General features: G+C 36.1%; 1 protein-coding gene across 3 annotated transcripts in view; it reads right to left on the reverse strand.

Annotated features, from left to right (window-relative positions):
* Positions 1–8: 8 nt before the first annotated feature.
* The window catches only part of CXADR (CXADR Ig-like cell adhesion molecule), a 56,090-nt gene continuing 33,945 nt past the window's right edge, over positions 9–22,153 (reverse strand). For 2 of the 3 annotated variants that reach the window (XM_049629324.1, XM_049629326.1), the window contains exons 4-7: positions 21,646–21,801; positions 20,152–20,274; positions 19,481–19,619; positions 13,871–17,987 (exon numbers count right to left, since the gene is read on the reverse strand). In XM_049629324.1, coding sequence (XP_049485281.1) covers positions 17,723–17,987; positions 19,481–19,619; positions 20,152–20,274; positions 21,646–21,801 — 683 coding nt within the window. In that variant the 3' untranslated portion in view covers positions 13,871–17,722. Of the gene's footprint in view, positions 421–13,870; positions 17,988–19,480; positions 19,620–20,151; positions 20,275–21,645; positions 21,802–22,153 lie in introns of those variants that run through there. The other variant, XM_049629325.1, reaches the window with a different exon arrangement.

The following is a 22,153-nucleotide window of genomic DNA, read 5'->3' on the forward strand; positions in this document are numbered from 1 at the left end:
GCAAAGAAAAAACAAAATTTAAAGTTTTCTTAAAAAATCAACTTTTTATTAACCATAATTTTCCCCAAGGCAACAGTATCAAAATGTGCATATAAAAGTCTAAAGTTTATTAGTAGTACTAGTGGAAAATATATATACAATAAAACCTCTTTAAACCATCAAAGTTGTGATACATAGGATTTTCCTAATCAAGAATCAAAGCCTGTATTAATTTTGACATGGTATCTGACTTATATGCCTAATGCCACTGCATAAAGCAGAAATGTTCTCACATCTCTGTTCCTTGTGCTTTTTTTCAACACATGAAAGTCTTTAATAGATGTCTGAATTAAAGCCAAATAGTACAGTACTTCAGATTCTTCAGTAGTCCCTTCATATTTATACCACTGTGATGCCATCAGTCTTGTAAGCGTACTTGAACTACAAAAAGAGAGAAAGACATATAAGAATTTGGATTTTTTTCCAAAAATTAAATTTTTTTTAAAAGATACTTTTTTTCCTGTTAACCCACATCTTTAAATGTCTAGTCATAAATTATTTGACTTAGAAAAATCAGAACTTGCTAATCATTAGAAGACCTTGGCTACTCCACATATTCCTGTTGTCATTTTTTTCTGATAAATTCTATTTAAGTATAGAATGCCAGAAAAGTACCCAAATTCTAAGGATACATATCCCAAAGATTTGAAAGTATGTGGAATTTAAATTACACAATGTCAACAAGAAACTTGCTTTTAAGCCTTAGAGACATCTAGTTTTAGTATTAACTTATATACACCTTTTAATGTATTTGTAAGCCATGAACAATTTTTTCCTAAAATATATAATGAATGCCTATTCAGGGATGAGCGTATTTTTCTAAGAGTAACTGGCATCACATGAACATTAGTTTTATTTAAGTTTGAAAATGTTTTTAACTGTTCCATTCTGGGTCCTAGGAAGTTTTGTGTAATAACTACAGATAGTGTGCAATTATAAAGATGGCGGGTTTCAAGTATTTTTATCATGGAATTAGCAGAGAGCATTTGTTCTTTTAGTTTGCTCATGTTGTAGTTATGAGCTTATTGGGAAAATCAGAAGCAATAAATAGCCATACAAGAAAGGAAGTATTTTTGGGACACATCTAGTAACCAGAGCTTTCCACTGTGGATTACTGTAAAACCTAAATTTCTTACTCAGTGCTGACAGCTAAATGGCTGAGTGCCTTGGGGAAAATGCTAGTTTTACATATTCCTAATATGATATATTACCTGTAGAAGACTTTGCCCTTTGATTGACTATCCAACCTCCCACCTTATTTGAAAAGTTATTTAAAGCAAAAGAAAACTCATCAATATAGCTTTTCCAATCCATTCCTAATGAAATAAGCCATCTTTCTCTAAGCAGTTGGGTCTTAAATTCAGTCTAGTAAGCACAGGGTACAAAAATTTGTCAAACTTTTTGAATGGTTTTTAGGACTCTAGGAGTCGTAACATCTCTGTGTCTCAGACAATTTGGACTGTTCTAATGAAGGCAATATGGCTGCATAATTTCAGTTTGAAAGCCTTTTTTGGGCTGTTTCAAACAGTGGTTTGTGACAAACACATCTTTTTGGTAAGTTCTATTACATCAGTACTAAAGTACTTATTTCTGGTTTTTTAATGTGATATTTATGTCAAAGCATTTATGTTGACTTCTCAACTATCACTGTCAAAGTGATTTCTTATTTGCTGAGTGGAAAGAAGCAAAACTTAAACACTACCATGTACACTGACCTTGCCAGAGAAGACATTCTATCCATTTTACAGATAACAGTAAGTTCAAAAAAAATTTTAGGGATCTATGTGCCAGTAGTTTATTTAATCCTCATAATAACCCCATGAGGTAGGTACCATTATTACCAATTTAGATAAGGACTCTCAGAGAAGTTAAGAAATGCCCAAGATAACAGCTAAGAAATGAAGCCCTGACTTTAACCAGTCTGGGTTTTGCAAAGCCCGTGTGGTTCATGGTGCCTTGGTTCAGTTCATTATAACTCTGTGAGAAGTTTCGGTATCAAGCCAACATGTGAAAAAAGGGACAGATGTAAAGATTAGATTAAGCAAATGAGAAGACATTTAAATTATCTGTTGATTAATAAAACCTTGACAGAGTTCCTTTTTACAAACCACTAACTTGATAGACATTTTATTTGCTTGAACTGTAAATCAGATTGCAATAGGAGGAGATACAGCCCACTTGACAGGATTGAGATGACAAAGCTAAGTGTATCAATGATTGGTCCCGGGGAAAGATCACACACAGAGAATTAGCGGTATTAGAAAGGCACAAGTTCATCATAGGCTTTAATTTGTTAGTTATCAAGTATATCTGATGGTTTAACATGGTGTTCAATGTTCTCATATTCTCTGGAGTTTGTTTTCCAGTTGTGAGGCAGTAATACTGTGAGGTTCGAAGGGAAACAACATCCATACGTTACAGATGGAGCATAGGCTTATACTGGGAGTTGTGCAAGCACTAGTTCCAGAGAAGGCTCATGTAATTTCTGTTTAAAATGTGCACACTTTATCCACCACAGAAAGCATCCCTTTGTCTCCCAGTTTATCGCATTAGACACTTTGTAGTTTCCTTTGTTCTTTTACATAATTCGAAGGATAACCTAAGGAATGAAATGGAAACCCATCTAACCCTTGTCAGACACAAATTCACCATTAATACTTGTAGCATATACACCACTGCAATTAGGTTGGTTTGATGTTTATTCTTTAAAGCACATGATCAGCACAAATAAAAGTGTTAAACTTTTATTGTTTGTACCCTCAAAAAAGGAATAACTTGCTACAGAAGCGACTCCTCTTATACATAATTAGACCCTTGCTTAAATTTCATAGGACTTGAAAAATACCAAGTATTATGTAGACATCCATAACTTGGCTTTAAAACACCATTTTTGAAGGGTAGTTAAAAATATAAATGTGCAGATCTTTTGGCTAAGAAACGAATTCTGGGAATTTGTCTTTAGAAATACTCAAAGGGTCCAGCCATTATCTATGTAGAAACGTTCATTGCAAAACCCAAGTAGCCAACAACAGGTGAACAGTTAAATAAAATCTGAACATCTAGTCAAGAAAATACTATGGAAAAGTCCATGTAGCTACCAAAAAAAAAAAAAAAATTTGAAATGACATGGCATAAAATGTTGCAGATTGGGGAAATACCACAAGTGGGGGATGAAAAATATTATTTCAATGATGGTGCCAAAAATTGCCTGGAAAAATAAGTACCAAATTAACAGTAGCCAGTGTTCTCAGAGGCAGGGGAAGGGGTCAGATACAGAGAACTTTATTTTTCTAGATTGTACACTTCAGTCTTTAGACTTTTATACTGAGCATTATTACTTTGTAACTAGAGGGGTAGAGAGAAAAAATATTTTTCATGAGCACTTAATTTAAGCCAAGTTTGGTGGATTTATTTTTAGCAAATACAAATACTCTATCACTGATAACCAAACTGCATGTATGTTTCATGGGCAGTCTGTTACGCTTCTGAATAAAAGGATTGCAATGTGGGTAAAAATTTTGTTGATCATACTGTGTCTAGAAGGAAATATTCCAAAATAATAAATGCTTGTAATAGAGTGGTAGTATCATATACTTTTCCTTCACTGTTCCCAACTATATGTAAATAATATTAATTTCATAAGAAAAACTTTAAATATGCTTTGTGGAAGAGAACCCCTATTAGAAAGACTACTAAATACCTGGAAATAAACTAAAAACAGAAAGGAGTCAAATAGAAGAGAAAAATTTATAAAAATTTACAAAAAGAAAAAACTGACTAGAAAAATATGCCATATTTCTAAATTGAGTCAACATTATAGAAACTCCACTTTTTAAGTTAATATGTAAAAATATAAATCATAATTAAAATTCTGATAAAATTTTAATGGAAAACAAAACTGATTTTATGTTTACATGGAAGAATAATTTTCCAAAATAACCAATATTTTTTTTTTTTAAAGAACAATGGATAGGGAGTATTATTCCTTTTACATGATTTGTCAATATATACTCAAAAGTTAACATAGACCTGAACAGATGAACAGTGAACAATGAAACAGAATTACAAGTGCACATCCAGAAACAGAAATTTAATGTATGGTGAAAGTGACTTTTCAAATTGAAAATGATCCACTAATAAATTAATAGTGAACTATTTTGACTATGTATTTTTTTTTCATTTTTTTAAAGTTAATTTTTAAAAATAATCTCTACATTTGGGGGCTCAAACCCATGACCCCAAGATCAAGAATATGCTCCTCCAACTGAACTAGCCAGGCACCCTGGATGCATTTTTTTTTAAGTTAAATTCTAACTCTAAGCCATAAAAATACATTCCAAATAGATTAAAGATAAAATGCTAATTATGAAACTGTAAAAGTACTGAGAGGAAATATGAAGGGAGATATTTACTAACTTCAGCTTGGGAAATTTTTCCCAATTTTAACAGGAATGTTAGTGGTTTGGAATTAAAAAGTAAACTGCATATCAAAAGACATCATAAAGTTAAAAGAGAAACTCCAAAGAAAATTTGCACATGTTTAAAAGAAAATGGATTAGTATTCTATCAAAAGCTTGTATATATAGTTATTTAGCAGAGCTAAATACATATAAAGAGATGTAAAAACTAAAAACAAAAGGTGTGCTAATGGAACACTAATGGCAAGGAAAACAGAAGAAGCTATGAAATACCATTTTTCACCTAACAAATTGACAAATATTGAAAAGATTGTTGTTTGATTCTTTGTGGAAGACAATTTGACAATGTCAATGTTTTTTTTTTTTTTAATGCGTATATTCTTTTATCCAGTAATTCAAATTCTATATACCTGGAAGATAACCTATGGAAATACTTTTGCAAATGTATAAAAATGTATAATTGATGCAGCATCATTTGCCATAATAAAAAACTAATTCATTCATACTATGTAAGAACATGAGGCCAATAAAAGAATGATCTGTGTCTACTGATGTGGGAAGATAATCACCATATTGTGTGACAGGTACTGCCAGTAAGTCCCTTCCTTCCATTCTAAGTTAAACCTATGTATGTTCTACTATTCTCATCTTACATTTGAGGACACTGTGTCTCAAGTATTCAAGTTGCCTAGGTGACCTAAATTAACAAGAGCTTCAAACCCTGGCAGGATAAATCCAGGACACATGTTGGGAAGATAGGCTAAACTGTAAAGAAAAATATGTGAGCACTTTTGTCGTTTAGAAAGCAATAGCATCGATGTTTTGGTGTTATTCTCTTGATGCAGACTGATTTAAATGAAAAGGAATAAATTACCTTATTAAAATTATTTGGCCACAAGAGGGCATCAGATATTCTTTTCCAACTTCAAAGCAGAAGGCTGTATTTGAAATCTCCCCTTTCCATGAAAAGCATTAGTGGTTATACTGTTTTTTTTTTAAGTGGCTGTTGTTTAAATCACTGCTTTTCCTATGGATCTATATGTAGAATTGTCATTAGTAATGGGGAATTCTAACTCAGAATGCCATATTCACTGTACACAAAATTTCTTTAGTAGAATTATTTTTCTGTTAACAAAAGTAATGTTCATTTAGGGAAAAAAGTAACAGCACAGAAAGATCATTAATCACCTATAATCGCCCCAGCAGACATAACCACAGTTAATATTTTAGTAGATGGGGATGTTTAAAAGAGGGAACTTCTACTTTACACACTCCTATACTGTTGTATTAAGAAATATGTTCATTTTATGGTTACACAATGTGATATTTTGAAAAACTTTCTTATGTCGATTTTCTAAACAATTTTTTATTTTCTCTCTAAATATATGTTTTAATTTATTGTTTAAATTTTTATTTTAAATTCTAGTTAATTAACATATTCTAAAACATTATTTTTAGTAGTTTCATATTATGGACAGGTTAATCATGTACCAGAACTGCTAACTGAATTCACACAGAAATGTATAGATGATAAATTTTTGAGTTAAATTAATAAGTCAGTGTGGGGGCGCCTGGGTGGCGCAGTCGGTTAAGCGTCCGACTTCAGCCAGGTCACGATCTCGCGGTCCGTGAGTTCGAGCCCCGCGTCAGGCTCTGGGCTGATGGCTCAGAGCCTGGAGCCTGTTTCCGATTCTGTGTCTCCCTCTCTCTCTGCCCCTCCCCCGTTCATGCTCTGTCTCTCTCTGTCCCAAAAATAAATAAAAAACGTTGAAAAAAAATTTTTTTTTAAATTAAAAAAAAAAAAAAAGTCAGTGTGATTAACTATTTCACAAAATTCAATAGGAAAAAAACTGGGTTTGCATCTTATAAATCATCCACCAAACACTTCTTCTAAAGAAGTGAAATAGGGGCACCTGGGTGGCTCAATGGGTTAAGAATCTGACTTCAGCCCAGGTCACGATCTTGCAGTTTGTGAGTTTGAGCCCCACGTTTGGTTCTGTGCTGACAGCTCAGAGCCTTGAGCCTGCTCTGAATTCTGTCTCCCTCTCTCTTTCTCCCTCTCCCCTGCTCTTGCTCTCTCTCTTAAAAATAAACATTAAAAATTTTAAAAGAAGTGAAACAAAATTTACTGATTAAAAATGAAATTTTTGAAACTCTAAGATTAGTGGAACATGAAAAATGTGAAATTGTTTTATCATCTGAGTTATTACTAAGTGAAATCTATTTCATGTTTCCCAGTGATAAGACAGACTATATTTAAAATCTGATATGGATAGCTAATAAGTTCCTTTGGAAAATAATTTTGAAGATACCATTTGTGATGCTTGATACTGTGAAATCTGGGAAGGAAGACACAAAACGTTAAAATACAGGACCTGACAGGCATTTGGCAGCAGGTTTACAGTAAAATCCCTCTCCCCAGACACAATTAGGAGTGCCAATAAAAAAAGTTTTAAGTGGAAAACCATTAAAAGTGATATATCCCTTAAAAATTTTTAAATGCTTAAAATGTACCAATATACTTTGTCACCAAATCATGTAGTTAAGAATTTTTCTTAGAATATGGGTCTACTGCTAAGAATTATGTTTTCTTTTTCCCATAAGCTACATCCATATTGATGCTAATTAAAGTCTAGGTTTTTTATAGTCAAATGAAACCAACATATTTTGAAGCAGAATCATTTCCTTACATATGTTGTCTTTGCCACATCTAGGATAGCTGCTATGTACAATTTACTTAAATTTTGTAATCAGCAACGTAACAAGCATACATGGGCGTGGTACCAAACAACATGCACTCCAGTCATAACCCCATGGGACCATCACTCCATCTGGGAGAAGAGTGCAGCTGTCAATGCTCAGCGTGCCCTGGGCATCAGTGACCACGTTTATGCACAGAAAGCACTGGTTAGGCCAGAGTCTGCTCTTTTCCACTGGCCTGCCTGGCTGGTGTTGGTGGGAGCGGTGAGAGATGAGACAGCCACACATTGCAAATTCCCATTTTCTTTCTTTCAAATGGTTCTCAAGGGGCCCAGACTGCCAAGAACTGGAGGTTCTTAGAAAAATACTAGATCGGGAGTCAGGTGACCTGGAGTTTGTTCCTAATTATGTGGCCTGGGGAGATCAAAACCTTTCTGGATCTTTATTTTTTTCCTGAAATGATATTGAACTAGATAATGTAGCCCATGGGTATTTTAGGTTTTTTGTCTTTTTACAAAACTTAAACTGCCATGTCAATTTTCTTAACTATATCACAAATTTGTTGCCCATATTACAAAAAGGTTTAAATCAAACTTATAAACATGCTCATAAAAGCCCTGTTGGCTATTATACAATGTATCTTTACTCTGTCCTGGGTGTAGAACAAAGTATTTTTTAGTTGGCAGAGCAGAGATGATAATTCATGTGATTGTTTAATTTTACTTTGTGCTGTTGTTCCTGTGAACACATAATAAGTCCCATTCTTGTTGGTAGATCAAAATACTACTGGAGGCTGAATGTCAAAGGACTGTGATTTTCCAACAGGTTGCAAACCAGTCGTTGGTATCTTCTATATCCCACTCTCCTTAGAATTGCAAGGTCATTCATTCTACTGTTCCCTACGAAGGTTCTCGCTGTCGACAGTTCTGGGACTATGTGAGAGGGAAAGAGTCCCACTTAGCAACATTAAAAGAGCACAGTGAGGATAGCCAACATTCAATTTGGGAGAGTGTGTGATAACTGACCTAACACGTGACATACACATCTCTTCTTTTCAAGTGCAAGAGAACTCATTTTCTTCATTACTTTAGTTTGTGCTGATTCCATTAAAATGCTGTGAGCCAAAACACCAGCAACTAGAAACCAAAGATAAATTAAGAAAAAACACACTGTGATGGGAGTACATGAAGCAATGGCTTGATGTGAACACAGAGCTCCTGCAATTTGATCATCAACCAAGGTTACTGAATCTGTGTGTTGAACATCTGGGTAAAGATGTCCCATCTTTGAAAGGTCTGACATCTGCTTAAGTTTCCATGCGAACATGGAAAGACACGGGACCTTCAGCTTCCTCTGAGGGTACAATTTCAAGAAGGGAGAAGGCAGATTGCACCAGGAGGATGGTTTGGGAAGGGTTTGGATTACACCATCAGGAAAGGGTTAAAACCATAATCAGAGTGAAAGAGAAAGGGTAGCCTAGCCAAAAAAAAAAGTTCATTTCACACCACAAAGGACTAATTTTTATTAATATTTAAGAGCTTCTCCAAATTAGCAAAATCAGTACAAAAGAAAACTGAGCAAAGCATATGAGCACTGTTCTCAAAAGTACAAAGGGCTTTTAAACACGGGAAAAGATATTCAAATGAATAAACAGAAATACAATTTTAAAGAGAGAATTTTCTTCTCAGAAATTGGGAAAGATCAAAAAGTTGGGTAAGCGTATGGGTGAGGATTTGGGGGAAGCTAAGCACTCTCATCCACTGCAAGACAAAGTGCTGTAAGAAGGTATGTTAATAATAGCTATCAGAAGATTCTTGACTCAGCACCTCTTCTAGACATTTACCTTAAGAATATAGTTATACATATGCAAAATAATGTATATACAAATATACTGCTTGTACTTTTACTCATTATATTAGAAAGATGGGACCAATTTAAATGGCCCTCAAATGGAGACTGGTTAAATAGAGTTATGGTATATCACTATGACACAATATATAGTTTTAAGACAAATACGGTTGTTTTAGGTGGGTAGATACATAAAAGATAAAAATGTATAGAATAATATGAAAAGATTTGCTAAACTGGAAACTGTATAAAACTTTATTTAAAAAAAAACAAAACATGTATATGCAAGTGTAAGCATAGAATAAGTGTGGTAGTTGGAGGGCCCGTTGTGAAAGTCTAAAATCAGGCCAGAGTATAAACTTCAAGTTAGAGGTTGTCCTGGAAAGCTTTTGAGCAAAAGAAATGAACCTAAGTGCTTTAAGACAATTAACCTAGAAGCAGAGTTTTAATCAACTTTTGTCTAGATCATAGAGGTGATTGTAGAGCAATGGCCATCTATTTGCTTCCATAATCAGGTGGATTCTTTTTTTCTTTCTACAGTGGTCCATCACCTCTTCATATATTCCATATATTCCTGAGGTTAAAAACTATTTCTCCAAAAAAAGTTTCATCTTGTCAGCAAGATTCATAAGGAAAGACAAATCATAACCATTCCATCAACTACTTTTCCAGTTGACAAGCAGATATGAGGTTAACAGCATATATAGTCACTCCAGTTTTGAAATCAAGATCACACATACTCTCTTGGCTTAGGAATGAGGGAGACAGACAACCATGAAATAGCTGTTGGCATAATTATTTAGGTGCTGATATATTTTTTAAATATTTTATTCATTTGTGAGAAACCTAAGATAGAGTATGAGCAGGGTGGAGGCAGAGAAAGACGTAGACACAGAATCAGAAGCAGGCTCCAGGCTCTGAGCTGTCAGCACAGAGCCCAACACGGGTCTCGAACCCATGAACCGTGAGATCATGAACCGAGCCGAAGGCCTATGCTTAACCAACTGAGCCACCCAGGTGCCCTGTGTGTTGGTATTTTTATTACACTGCTAAAAAGTAAGCAAAGAAGCTCTCTGGGCATGTGTTCCACACCAACCTTCACTATTTTATTAGTTCTTCATCATAATTTCCAGTCATCATTACTGACATGGGTTGAACTGTGTGCCTCAAAACTCCTAGGTAGTAGTCCTAATCCCCGGTACTTCAGAATGTGACCCTATTTGGAAATAGGGTCCTTGAAGTTACAGTTTGTTAAAATTAGGTCATCAGTGTGGGTCTTAATTCAGCGTGACTGGTATCCTTATAAAAAAAAGGAAAGTTAGGACACAGAAACAGATACCCATAGAGGAACAGCCACCTACAAATCAAGGAGAGCGGCCTGGGCAGATCCTCCCCTAACAGCAATCCGAAGGGACCGATTTTGCCAACACCTAAATCTCATACTTCTGGCCTCCAGGATGGGAGACAATAAATTTGTCTAACCCACCCAGTTTGTGGCACTTTGTTATGGCAGCCCTAACAAACTAACACAATTATACATAGAAATTAATTATAAATGACTAGTCATTTCAGAAAACTAATCATTTTAAAAGACTTGAAAACAATTTACATTCTGTTTGTTTGAAATTAAAATCTTCTAAGAAATGGTGTTCCAGCCATCTAAGTAGATTGCCCTGAATTCTGAAACCAAGATAAATTAGAATATCACAATTAGGCAATGATATTTAAGTGTGTAAGTTTCTTGGCCTCTCTAAAGGTGCACTCAAATATTTCTGGAAGTTTGTGAAGCCCGAGAAAAAAAACATACTACCATTAATGACTTGGCCTGGAAACCAGTCATCTGCAAGGAATTTCATTTATTACCAAAATAACCCTGGAGAGAAAACAGTCACTAACTTGACTCCAGACTATTCAGAATCTGAGGAAGGTTTTACAGGTTTACTTTTAAAATGCTTCTCCACTTCTCCAGGTTTTTATAATAATTAGGTTTGTTTTAGTGTTTGTTCCTATTCAATCAGGTCACCCCATTCTGTATTTGTCCAAGTTAACTTTTTAAGCAATGTCACACTTTTTCCTCTCACCACACATACTCACACTTTTTCTCTGGATACAGTCTTTTTGGAAGAGATCAGGGCAGCTGTCTTGAAGAACATAGGACACATACCAAGTCAATGCAAACTTGCCCCTAGTGTTTACGTAGTTTCCTTTCTAAAAATTCACTCAGCATTTACTGAGTAATATGCAAGTCAGAGTTAGGCACTTAGTATGATGAGGTGAGCAAATCAGCTTCAAATTTGTAAAAGGGCATATTAGGCATGTTCAACAAATGGAATGGAAATGACTTCGTGCCCTCAAAGACCTGTGCTGGCAGTGTTGAGAGCTCAGATGCACCCCCAATTTATAAGTAAGGAACAGGGGTACATATCAGGAAAAATGACTCAATTGACACCAGCAGGACACATAAACGAGGGGCTGTTCTCTGGTTGAAGAAATCGCATACCCACAAAGGTCCAAAACCAAGGCCCCTTAGCTACTGAGCATGTCTACTGAGTGAAGGTGCATCTGCAGCTATGGAGGTAACAAACCGTAGAGAAATGGAATGGACTTTGCAAGATCTTCTACATTAGGTTAAGATGACCTGGTTTTTAATTGGACCATATTTACATTTGAAGACAACCAATCCCACTAAGATTTAGTTAGTGGATTAAGGGACAAGGTCTTAGGGGAAGATAGTCAAGACCATGACGGCTTCTGGTACTTTGTTGGGGACTGACATTGGTTTTTACCTCTAATTTCCTACATCTTCTCCCACCTTTCTCATTCCCCCATTAGAGTTAGAATTTTCACAGCTCAGCAGTGAAATGAGAAGCAAACTAACCACGGATTTGTCCTGAAATTTATTTCTTGGTCCTTTGATTAACTCTAGAAATTTTTTTTCCTGCAGTTACACTTCAGGGCAACAGCGCTTCCCCCTCCACCCCCTCCCCCACATGGTTATCAAATCTAGAAAAATCATTTAAGTAACAACACATTCACATTTGATTATGATTTCAGAAATGGCAAGAAAAACTGAGCTTCAGTTCCTAGGACTGGCTTTTTCATCTTTTGTTACCTTTACTGCATTTAGAAAATTACATTTGATTATGCCTTAGACTTAAAAGTAGACCGTTTTTACTTAAAAACAAGTTACTTTAGGGGTGTGGGTGGCTCAGTCAATAAAGCGTCCAACTCTTAATCCTGGCTCAGGTCATAATCTCACGGTTCATGGGTCCAGAGTTGGGCTCCGTGCCGTGAAGTGAAACCCTACTTGGAATTCTCTCTTCACCTGCTCTGCCTTTTCTCTGCTTATGCACAACACGCACTCTCTCTCTCTCTCTCTCAAAATAAATAAATAAACTTAAAAAAATTACTTTATATTCAATTTTACCTCAAATTTCAAGAATTTCATCAGCTTTGACATTTGGTACTTAATTAGCCAGAAATGTGATCTGGCTAATTAAGATTAAAATATGAGGGGTGCCTGGGTGGCTCAGTAGGTTGAGCATCCAACTTTGGCTCAGGTCATGATCTCACAGTTCATGAGTTCAAGCCCTGTGTCGGGCTCTGTGCTGACAGCTCAGAGAGACACTGGAGTCTGCTTCAGATTCTGTGTCTCCCTCTCTCTCTCTCTCTCTCTGCCCCTCCCCCACTTGTTCTGGGTCTCTTTCTCTCAAAAATAAATAAAAACATTAAAAAATTTTTAAAAAGATTAAAGTATGGACTAAATTAAAGGCATTAAATTATACTCAGTAGTTTCACTTAGCATATTTTATTGAAATCTTGATTCTTTGAAAATCTGTGAATCCCTATCAGCATCCCAGCTATGAGGGACAAATGCAAAGAATTTTCATTATTCTATCAGTTCTCTCTTTAGAACCATCCAACATCCCCTGTGACGGATTTGTATCCCCATTTTAAACAGCGGGAAACTGAAGCTAAGTAAAGCATATAGTAATGAGCAGAAGTTTATGTCTGACTACAAGGCCTATTTTATAATCTTTTTATCTTTTAATCTAGGAGCAGACAATTTCACATTAATATAAACCAGTGGTTCTCAACTAAACCAATTTTGCCCCCCATCCCAGTGGATATGTGGCAAAGTTTGGAGACATTTTTGACTGTCACATCTCGGGAAAGAAGAAAGAACGCGACTGGCATCTAGTGGGTAGAGGCCAGGGATGCTGCTCGACATACTACAGCGCACAGACTGTTCCTCCCAACAAAGGATCATCCAGTCCAAATGCTACAAGTGGTAAGATCGAAAAACCCTACACTAAACAAAACATTCCTAAGTGTCTTCTTACAGAGGTATTACTACCTCATTCTGTTTCCTGTAGTCACTGTTTAGAATCAATGAACCGTAACTAGCTGTGTATGTATTTAATGCTACTCTTGGAGTACTCAAATTTGAGTTCATGCTCCAAACTGTGAATTGATCACAAACTCTGTGGAGGCTTCAACCCCAAATATTACATTATGCTATATGCTGTCATGTAAATGCACAGAGTGGGGAAAGAGAAGTATGTTTGACATGTTTTCATGAAGTGTGATAGTCTGATCTTTATTCTGTTCAATAAAGGATGCAAGGAGGGGAGGAGAAAAGGAAACCCTGAGGAATAGCATTATTGAGGTTTTATAAAGTAGACATTTCTCAAGAGGCACAATGAAGCCACACGAGGCAGAAAACTGCTTTCTTCATTTTATTTCAAAAGTACACAAGGTCACAAAACTAGAGCAAGTTTTTGTTTTTTTAAAAACAAATTTTGTTCTTACAAATTTCAAAATCTGCACCATTGGATACTTAAGCCAGAAACTTTAAATACAAAATCACTTTTGAAACTGACACTTATCAATTCTCTACTTGCATATGTGAAGTGTCAAAATATTTTTTATCAGTAGTACAGGTGTATTTATCACAAAAGTTCACAGTTAGGAATGAGAGTAAGTGAATAAATTGTGGTTCTCTTAACACTTCCCATTGAATAAATTAGCAGAAAACAGAGTTCTCTGATTGGAGCTTTTGGTGTTCGTGACCAAAGCCAAATCCAACGGACATCATCACACTTTTAAAATTACAAAATAAGGTATTTTTTAAACTTGATTTTAAATAATGTTAAATAATAATTTTAATAACTTTAATATGAGATTAGATGAAGCAAAATATTTGCTGATATCTATAAGATAAACAGAACCACAATTCACAAATTTATTATTTTTCCCTGCTTCTGTAACACTGTAGAATTTGTGCTCAGTTATAGACCTTTTTTAATGTCAAAACAGGCAAATGAATAAAAAATCCAACTGCAGAATGTGTTGCCTCTATTCCAAGTCTAAAGGCATTTGAAATATTAAAACTTGCCCAGAACATTTATACTACTAAACACATGGCTATTATAAAGATATATGTACATATATATATATATAATGTCACAAGCCACAAAAAGTTAAAATTGTGCCAACATTTTCTACAACTACTCCTTACATCAAAGCATTAACCACATAAATTTTTTTTTCTGTTCACACTGGAATAAGGCATCTGACAGCCCTAAACACTGTGGAAACTGAAGAGATTAGAAAAAAAAAAAACTTTAAACATTCATAGAACTTCAAATTTACATGCCACACGCACACAAAAGACAAAACAGTTATTTTAAGAAGTCATACATTATAGAATTTGATATCCAACTTCATGCAGCAAGTTCTTTTTATATTTAATCACGTTTACTTGCCCCTTCACTTGCTCCAAACTTCCAGAACTCAATCTTAAAAATTATTTTTAACAAAAGTCAACTATTTCTTCATATCCATAATCTAACTGCATTTCTTCATTTAACCCCCCCAGACATACTCAGGCTCTGTTTCCATTGTAACAACTCCATGGTAGATAGCCCAAATTTAAAGGAAGTTATTCGCCTGGAATAACTGGTCAGTGTCTTCAGTAAGAAATCGTGGGGGTTCTCTAACGGGAATACTGCTAAGATTGCCAAAAAGAAAAAGAAAACCTGTAAACTACATATTTAAAGCACAGAACTCATACTCTACACTTTCGTTTCTTTTCAAATGATTCAAATGAAACTGAAAAAGATGGTGTCCAGTCTTTCAAGGGTACAGTAGAATCAACCTGTTTGTCTTCACAGATGCAGTGCCCATCTTGACGGACACTGGCTTTCTGATGGAAACGCATGAATTACAGTTTTTGGCTGAACTGCTTGGTGATTACCAATAGTAAAGAACAAATACCCGATCTCTAGTTCAACTGAATTATCACTGAGAATTATCTGGGAAGTTATCAGTGCCATCCGACTTTTGGATTAGACTGAAATTTACAATGAGAGCAGCTGGAGAACTAAGTCTCAAACTGAATTCTGTCCTTGAAATTTAATCACACCCGGCAAGTCTTTTCATTTTCAGGTCACGCAACTGATGTTTTTACAAGCTCCATTTATGGACTTTACTTATAGCCAAATCCTACACTAGAAAGTCTTACATGTCCACCTATTATGGTAATTCCTACTTAGACTGACACTGTATGAAAACTGGTAACAGGAAGGACCAGATTTTTTTCTTTTTATTAATTGAACTTTGTGATGTTATTTATTCTTATACTATCTTATAAGTTTTATCATATAAAACAGGCCAGACATCTGGCATTCAAAAATAGCTACTGTTATAAAATCATAAACACAAAGAGTGTTGGGGGTGTTGAAGTTTTAAAATCTTTATGAATAACACAGTTAAGCTGCACCCAAAAAGAACAGAGAAGAGGAGGCAAGATTCAAAGTATGAAAAGAGAAACGTGTCACAGTGATGTGTTTTTTAGGAACAGTACCTTCACCTCTAAGCACCTTTCAGGTGATAGCTAGCTCATAGGCACCAGAAATTCATAATAAAAATTAAATCACCCAAAGGCACAGATGAAAATGTTAACACAAGTATAAAAGCAATATTATGTAGGGTTAAAAACCTACCTAAAAAAAATGCTTCCAAATATATAAAACTATACACTAATCCATTACACAGACATTCAGCTTAAGTTCACCATTAATTATAAAGTACACACCGTATTCTGCCTAATCTCAAATTCATACCAACATTAATTTATAATGTAGCATTTACCACCACAGCACCCAAAGAGATCTACAGAAACCAACTCCCTACCAAAATCTAGGGAAAAGGTTTTAGAGCTAGTGAAATATTTATTGCAAACCTTATTTACTATAAAAGAAAACTGTTGGCTCATTTGACTATATCCACACTCCCTCACAATCTTAAGGGAAATACAAGAAATTCACTTTCTTCTACTACCACAGTATTTAACACATTTGGCAGTTAAGAGTATACCTTTTACTCCTTTTCCTTTCATTTCTTGCTTTTTATTTTCTTAAGAATAAATCACTTTCACAAAACTAAGGCTCATTCTTTTCAAAGCTCACCTTCATTTGCTGCAACTACACAGACATGTTGGCCATACAAGAGCAGCTATGCACCCTCCCAAGTCTGAAATACAGAATTGATGGAGGACACTTACTAGCTTAAAATTATTTCATCTTCTGAGTCTAGAAAGAAAATATCTCCGGGGACTAAATTCAAGTGGGTAAATTTAGGATTACATGTTTCTAGAACACATAATATGCAATACCAACCACAAAGCTCACCCCCCACACCCCCGCCAAAAACAACCACACTGAACCAACCAGGTAAAAAATGCTTTTAAATTTGGAACCCATAATTAGGGAATTTCAAACTGTTAATACATGAGCCATAATTTTTGTTAGAAAAATATTTTGTCCCGGGCTAGTATTTAGTTGGAACTGCAAAATATTCCATCCTGTTTCTGGCTGGTCATTGTTCTGAAGACCATCATAGGCCTCAAGGCCTTCGGATTACTCCTCAACAAAACCCATACTCACTATTGCACCCCTAACTAGTGTCATTGCTGTATGTAGCTGACAGCAAATTTTCTAAACAAATCAGAGAGATGCTCCATTATTTTAGCATATAAAAGAGCTTACTGCGTCCCTGTTGCCTATAGCAATCTATCAACTAGTTAAGAAATCATTTCATAGACAAGGTTTATGAATGATTCTGAAGTAAAAGTAGCAATTTCTAGAATACTGTACTGTTTTCTATGTTATTAGAAGGATTTCAAACTCATATTTAAATGACTTTTCTAAGAAGCTATAAAAAGAACAAACATAAATGTATCATAAATATTTTTGCCATGAATGTTTCTTTATCAACTTGGAGGGAACTATCTGATCACAAATTGAGAAAAGCAATCTAAAAATAATGGTAGAAAAAAGTACCACTTTCAGATGATTCAAGTATCAACTCAGAGTGCATGTAAGTTCACCAATTTCTTCACCTATGATTTCATATTCAAAGTGCTATATTTTAAGTATTAATATTTAGAAATATTATCAATCTCCTAAAGGAAATTTTTTTCAGATGGTGAATGTCTTTAGTGACTTCAATGCCTTTACTATTTCAATAACCAAACATAACTTTTATTATTTTTTTTTTCCCCAAATAAAACTTTTTAAAGTATAACTCTCAGTTTCCAGTTAACTTCTTTTTGATCTATTTTGAGGCTGGTAGCAGAATTTAAAACGGAACTGGCTTCCCTATCTGAAGAGAAGGAAAGAGAGATGGAAAGCCTGGATGAAAGCACAGAGGCTCTATACTATAGACCCATCCTTGCTCTGTGCTGGAATCATCACAGGCACCGCTCCCATCCTACTTAGATTAGGGGCCGCTACCTTGGCAGGTGGGAGAGTCGGACTCTGAGGAGTGCGTTCAAAGTCTTCACTTGGTACTTGGTTATACTGAGTCTTGGAATATCCTTCCATGTTGGAAGGAGACATGGATCCCAGGGACGAGTGATTGCTGCCGATGTAGCTCCTGGCAGTGGATGTGCGGCTCTTTGGAGGAGGCACGTCTTCCCTAGAAAGCAAAGATCCCAACACAAGGTCAAAGAACAAGTTTCTAAAAACCTACAGTTATATAAGCTGTGAAAAATGGACAGGAGTGAGAAAAGATCCTCTAAGTATCAGGTATATAAAACTGTGTGTGACACAAATAAAGCAAGCACAGTAAGGTACAATGTCATGAACTGTGTATTTGTCCAAAATCTATCATTTACAGAGTGTATATCTCCACACAAAAATGTAATTTTTACAAAAATGTATGCTTCTATAATGTTGTCTTATAAGGAACACACCTCAAATATCTTCATACTCTACTATCACTGATTAAGATAGTCTAGTTAGAGTCAGGCAACACATTGTAGTTGATAAAGCACTAACACTCACAGATGTATTTCCACCGAAAAAAAAAGGAAAGAAGAAAGAAAAAAAAACATTTTTATTATGAAAGTTACTTATCTGAGACCTTAGCTGAAAATTTAGCAGATTTAAATTTGCAAAAGCTGAGCATTTAGGCATAAGAATTTTCACACCAAACACTGACAAAGAATATATATGAGTACCTCTGGTGCAGTTTAAAAATACAAGTGCCCAAGGGCACCCGGGTGGCTCAGTTGGTTAAGCATCAGACTCTTGATTTCAGCTCAGGTCATGATCTCATGGTTGTGGGATCAAGCTGGGTGTGGATGCAAAGACAGAAAGAAAGACAGAAAGGAAGGAAGTCAGGGAGGGAGGGGGGAAAGGAAGAAAAAGAAAAAAAGAAAAAGAAGAATTCAAGTGCCCAGACCCCATGCTAGACCTATCAAAATGTCAATTTATTCACTGGATGTTATTTAGGTCATGTTATCATTTTTTTATAACACAATATGCACTTCTAGTTAAGAACTACTGGCCTAGAATGTTAAAAAATAAAATAATATCACATTATCAACAGTACTATAAACTACCTATGTCACTTGATACTATCAGGTCTTTCTTTTCAAACCTTACTATCTGCTTTTTTTTTTTTTTTTAATTTATTTTTGAGAGACAGAGAGAGATAGAGGGCAAGCAGAGAGAGAGGGAGACACAGAATCTGACACAGGTTCCAGGCTCTGAGCTGTCAGTACAGAGCCCAACGTGGGACTCAAACTCACGGACCGCGAGATCATGACCTGAGCCGAAGTCGGATGCTTAACCGACTGAGCCACCCAGGTGCCCCTCATTTTTTTTTTTTTTTTAAATTTCATGCCTGCACTTACTGGGAGAAGGTAGGCAGTCTAGAAATAAGTATTTTGCAGAGGCCCTTATGATAGGATTCAATATTGGGGCAGAAGGCAGGGCACAATGGAGGTTGGTGGATTCTGCACCCTCGAAATTGAAAGTAAAAGCCTTCAAATGCATTGAGGGGAAGAGCTAGAGCTTTCACCCAGTTCTTAAAGTGGTAAATGCTTCAGATGGTTAAGAGAACTCATGCTTTGGAAACCGAATCAATTTAGTTTATATCACTGAAGTCTTACGTCACTTAATTACCTGATATCATGATGAACTTCCTTTTCATATTTTTCTTCTCTGCGCTTTTTACGACAGCAAAAGACGATAAAGCCAATGAGCACGAGAGCAAGCAAAATCCCTACAACAGCTCCTGCAATTGTCCCAGCTCTGTTTGAAGCTGGAACAAGATGTTAATAAGAAAATAATTAATAGTAACAAAAACCTATATCTAGTCATGTTGAAGGTAGGGATACACACTGACAGAGTTCATAGCATATATTAACTTTAAGAGACAAATTAATTAGTTTTTGGTCCAGTGGGAAAATCCACTGAAAGAGCTTTTTTCTGAAATGTATAATCTATTTCAAGCATAAAAATTATAAAACTAAAAGATTTTAATATTCACAGCTATCTTGGCAGGCATATAAGAATATTCTAAATAGCTTGTGTTTATAATGGCAAAACATGGTCCGAGAGTCGATTTGACAACTCTTAGCTTCTTAGTGTCATTACAGTAATGAAGATCTTATTAATATTGTATTTTTTTTCCTTTCCATGACTTAGAATAGCTAATCACTGAGCCACAGGGTGCTTTGCTAAAAGTTGGCATCCCTTTGCCGTTAATACACACTTGCTGACTGAACCAAAGGAAGCTGTATAAAGCCCATGGAAACAAACATCATCACAACAGACAGAAAGAAGGTACTTACGAGGAACAACATCCAGGCGCAGCAGGCACTGATCAGAGCCTACTCTGTTTGTGACCGTACAGCTGTATGTCCCAGAGTATTCAGTGGTGGCATTTTTTACAGATATAACAGGTGAAGTCATTTCTAGGAGGAAAAAAAGGGTGTGTGTGTGTGTGTGTGTGGCAAAACCCACTTTTACAATACTGTATTGCTAAATTTTTAGTAAAGGCAAGCCCTTATGAAGCTTGACAACCCAGGTAAAAGTGAGACAAGCTGAAGGGCGCCTGGGTGGCTCAGTTGGTTAAGCGTCCGACTTCGGCTCAGGTCGTGATCTCTCAGTCCTTGAGTTCGAGCCCCACGTCGGGCTCTGTGCTGACCGCTCAGAGCCTGGAGCCTGCTTCAGATTCTGTGTCTCCCTCTCTCTCTGACCCTCCCCAGTTCATGCTCTGTCTCAAAAATAAATAAACGTTAAAAAAAATTTTTTTTAAATAAAAATTAAAAAAAAAAGTGAGACAAGCTGAACCTGGAAACAGAATAAATTGCCAGGGAGACATCTGCAGGTCTCCAGAATGCAAACACAGTTGACTCTTGGACAAGGGGGTAGGGGTTAAGCATTCTGATCCACTGCACAGTTGAAGAACAGGGTATAACTTTTGACTCCTCCAAAATGTAACTATAATTAGCCTACTCTTGACTCTGGAAGCCTTACAGTAACAAACAGTCGATAAACACATGTTTTCTAGGTTATGTATATTATATACCATATTCTTACAATAAATAAGCTAAAAAGAATATGTTACTAAGAAAATCATAAGGAAAATACATTTACAGTATTCTACTATAAAAAATCCACATACAGATGGACCCGCACAGTTCAAACCTGTGTTGTTCAAGGACCAACTGTAATTGTCCCTCCAGTTCATTTGTATCACCAGTGACAGTAACCACAACTGCCTTAGCCAGGTAAGGTCTCAGCTGAGGCAGAGCCACAACAATTATAAAAAATATTGGGGCATCTGCTGGACTCAGCTGGCAGAGCATGCAACTCTTGATCTCAGGGTGCTGAGTTCAAGTTGGTTAAGCATCCAACTCTTGATTTTGGTTCAGGTCATGATCTCACAGTTCATGGGATGGAGCCCCGTGTAGGGCTCTGCACTGACAGTGTGGATCCTGCTTGGGATTCTCTCCCTCTCTCCCACTGTCTCCCTCTCTGCCCTTTCCCTGGCTCGTTCTCTCTCTCTCTCTCTCTCAAAATAAATAAACATTAATGTGTGTGTGTGTGTGTGTGTGTGTATGAAACAAAATATTATAATATCCTAAGCAGTGAAATCACTATAAAAATATTTTCATTAACATTATATGACACTAAGTTGTCATTATAAAACACTGAATAATTCTCATGGAATCCAGAAAAGGGAAGGTATTTGGGAATTTGAAAATATGTATACATACACACACACCCCTAACCAGACTTAAGTACAAAGGCACATAGTACAACTGCAAAATCACCAGTACCTGCTAACAATGAGGCGGGCAGTTTCTGTGAGTTGGACAATTTTTGCCACTGGTATTGTAATGGAAGTGAACCTTCTTTTGGTTCACATTTTAGTTTAAAGTCACTTCCAATTTCTTCTGATCCATCAACATAACATCTCGTACCTGAAGGCTTAACTGAGAAAAGAAATGTAACTTCATGTAAGAGAACAGAATTTATGTTTACAAGGATTAAACACACGGCGTGTCGCATAACCACAGACTCATAATCGTGTGGTCCTGAGTCCAGAGTTGATGGGACTGAAAGACTGTAATAGGTTATCAACACCAGTTTACTCAGCTTTATCCAAAACAAAGCAGGCAAGAATGAGCTCAGGCATCCCGGGTGGTAGCTCTGTGCCCGCCCCCCCCCCCTTTCCAAAAGGCACATCTGGAAAAAGAAAGGACGGTGCGAACAGTACCCACTTCAGACTCAAAGAAGCTTCTGCCTCCCTCCACTCCCTCCCTATTCTTCTGAACTGTGTGACAG

Source organism: Panthera uncia, chromosome C2 (genome assembly GCF_023721935.1).
Source record: "Panthera uncia isolate 11264 chromosome C2, Puncia_PCG_1.0, whole genome shotgun sequence".
Classification (NCBI taxonomy): domain Eukaryota; kingdom Metazoa; phylum Chordata; class Mammalia; order Carnivora; family Felidae; genus Panthera; species Panthera uncia.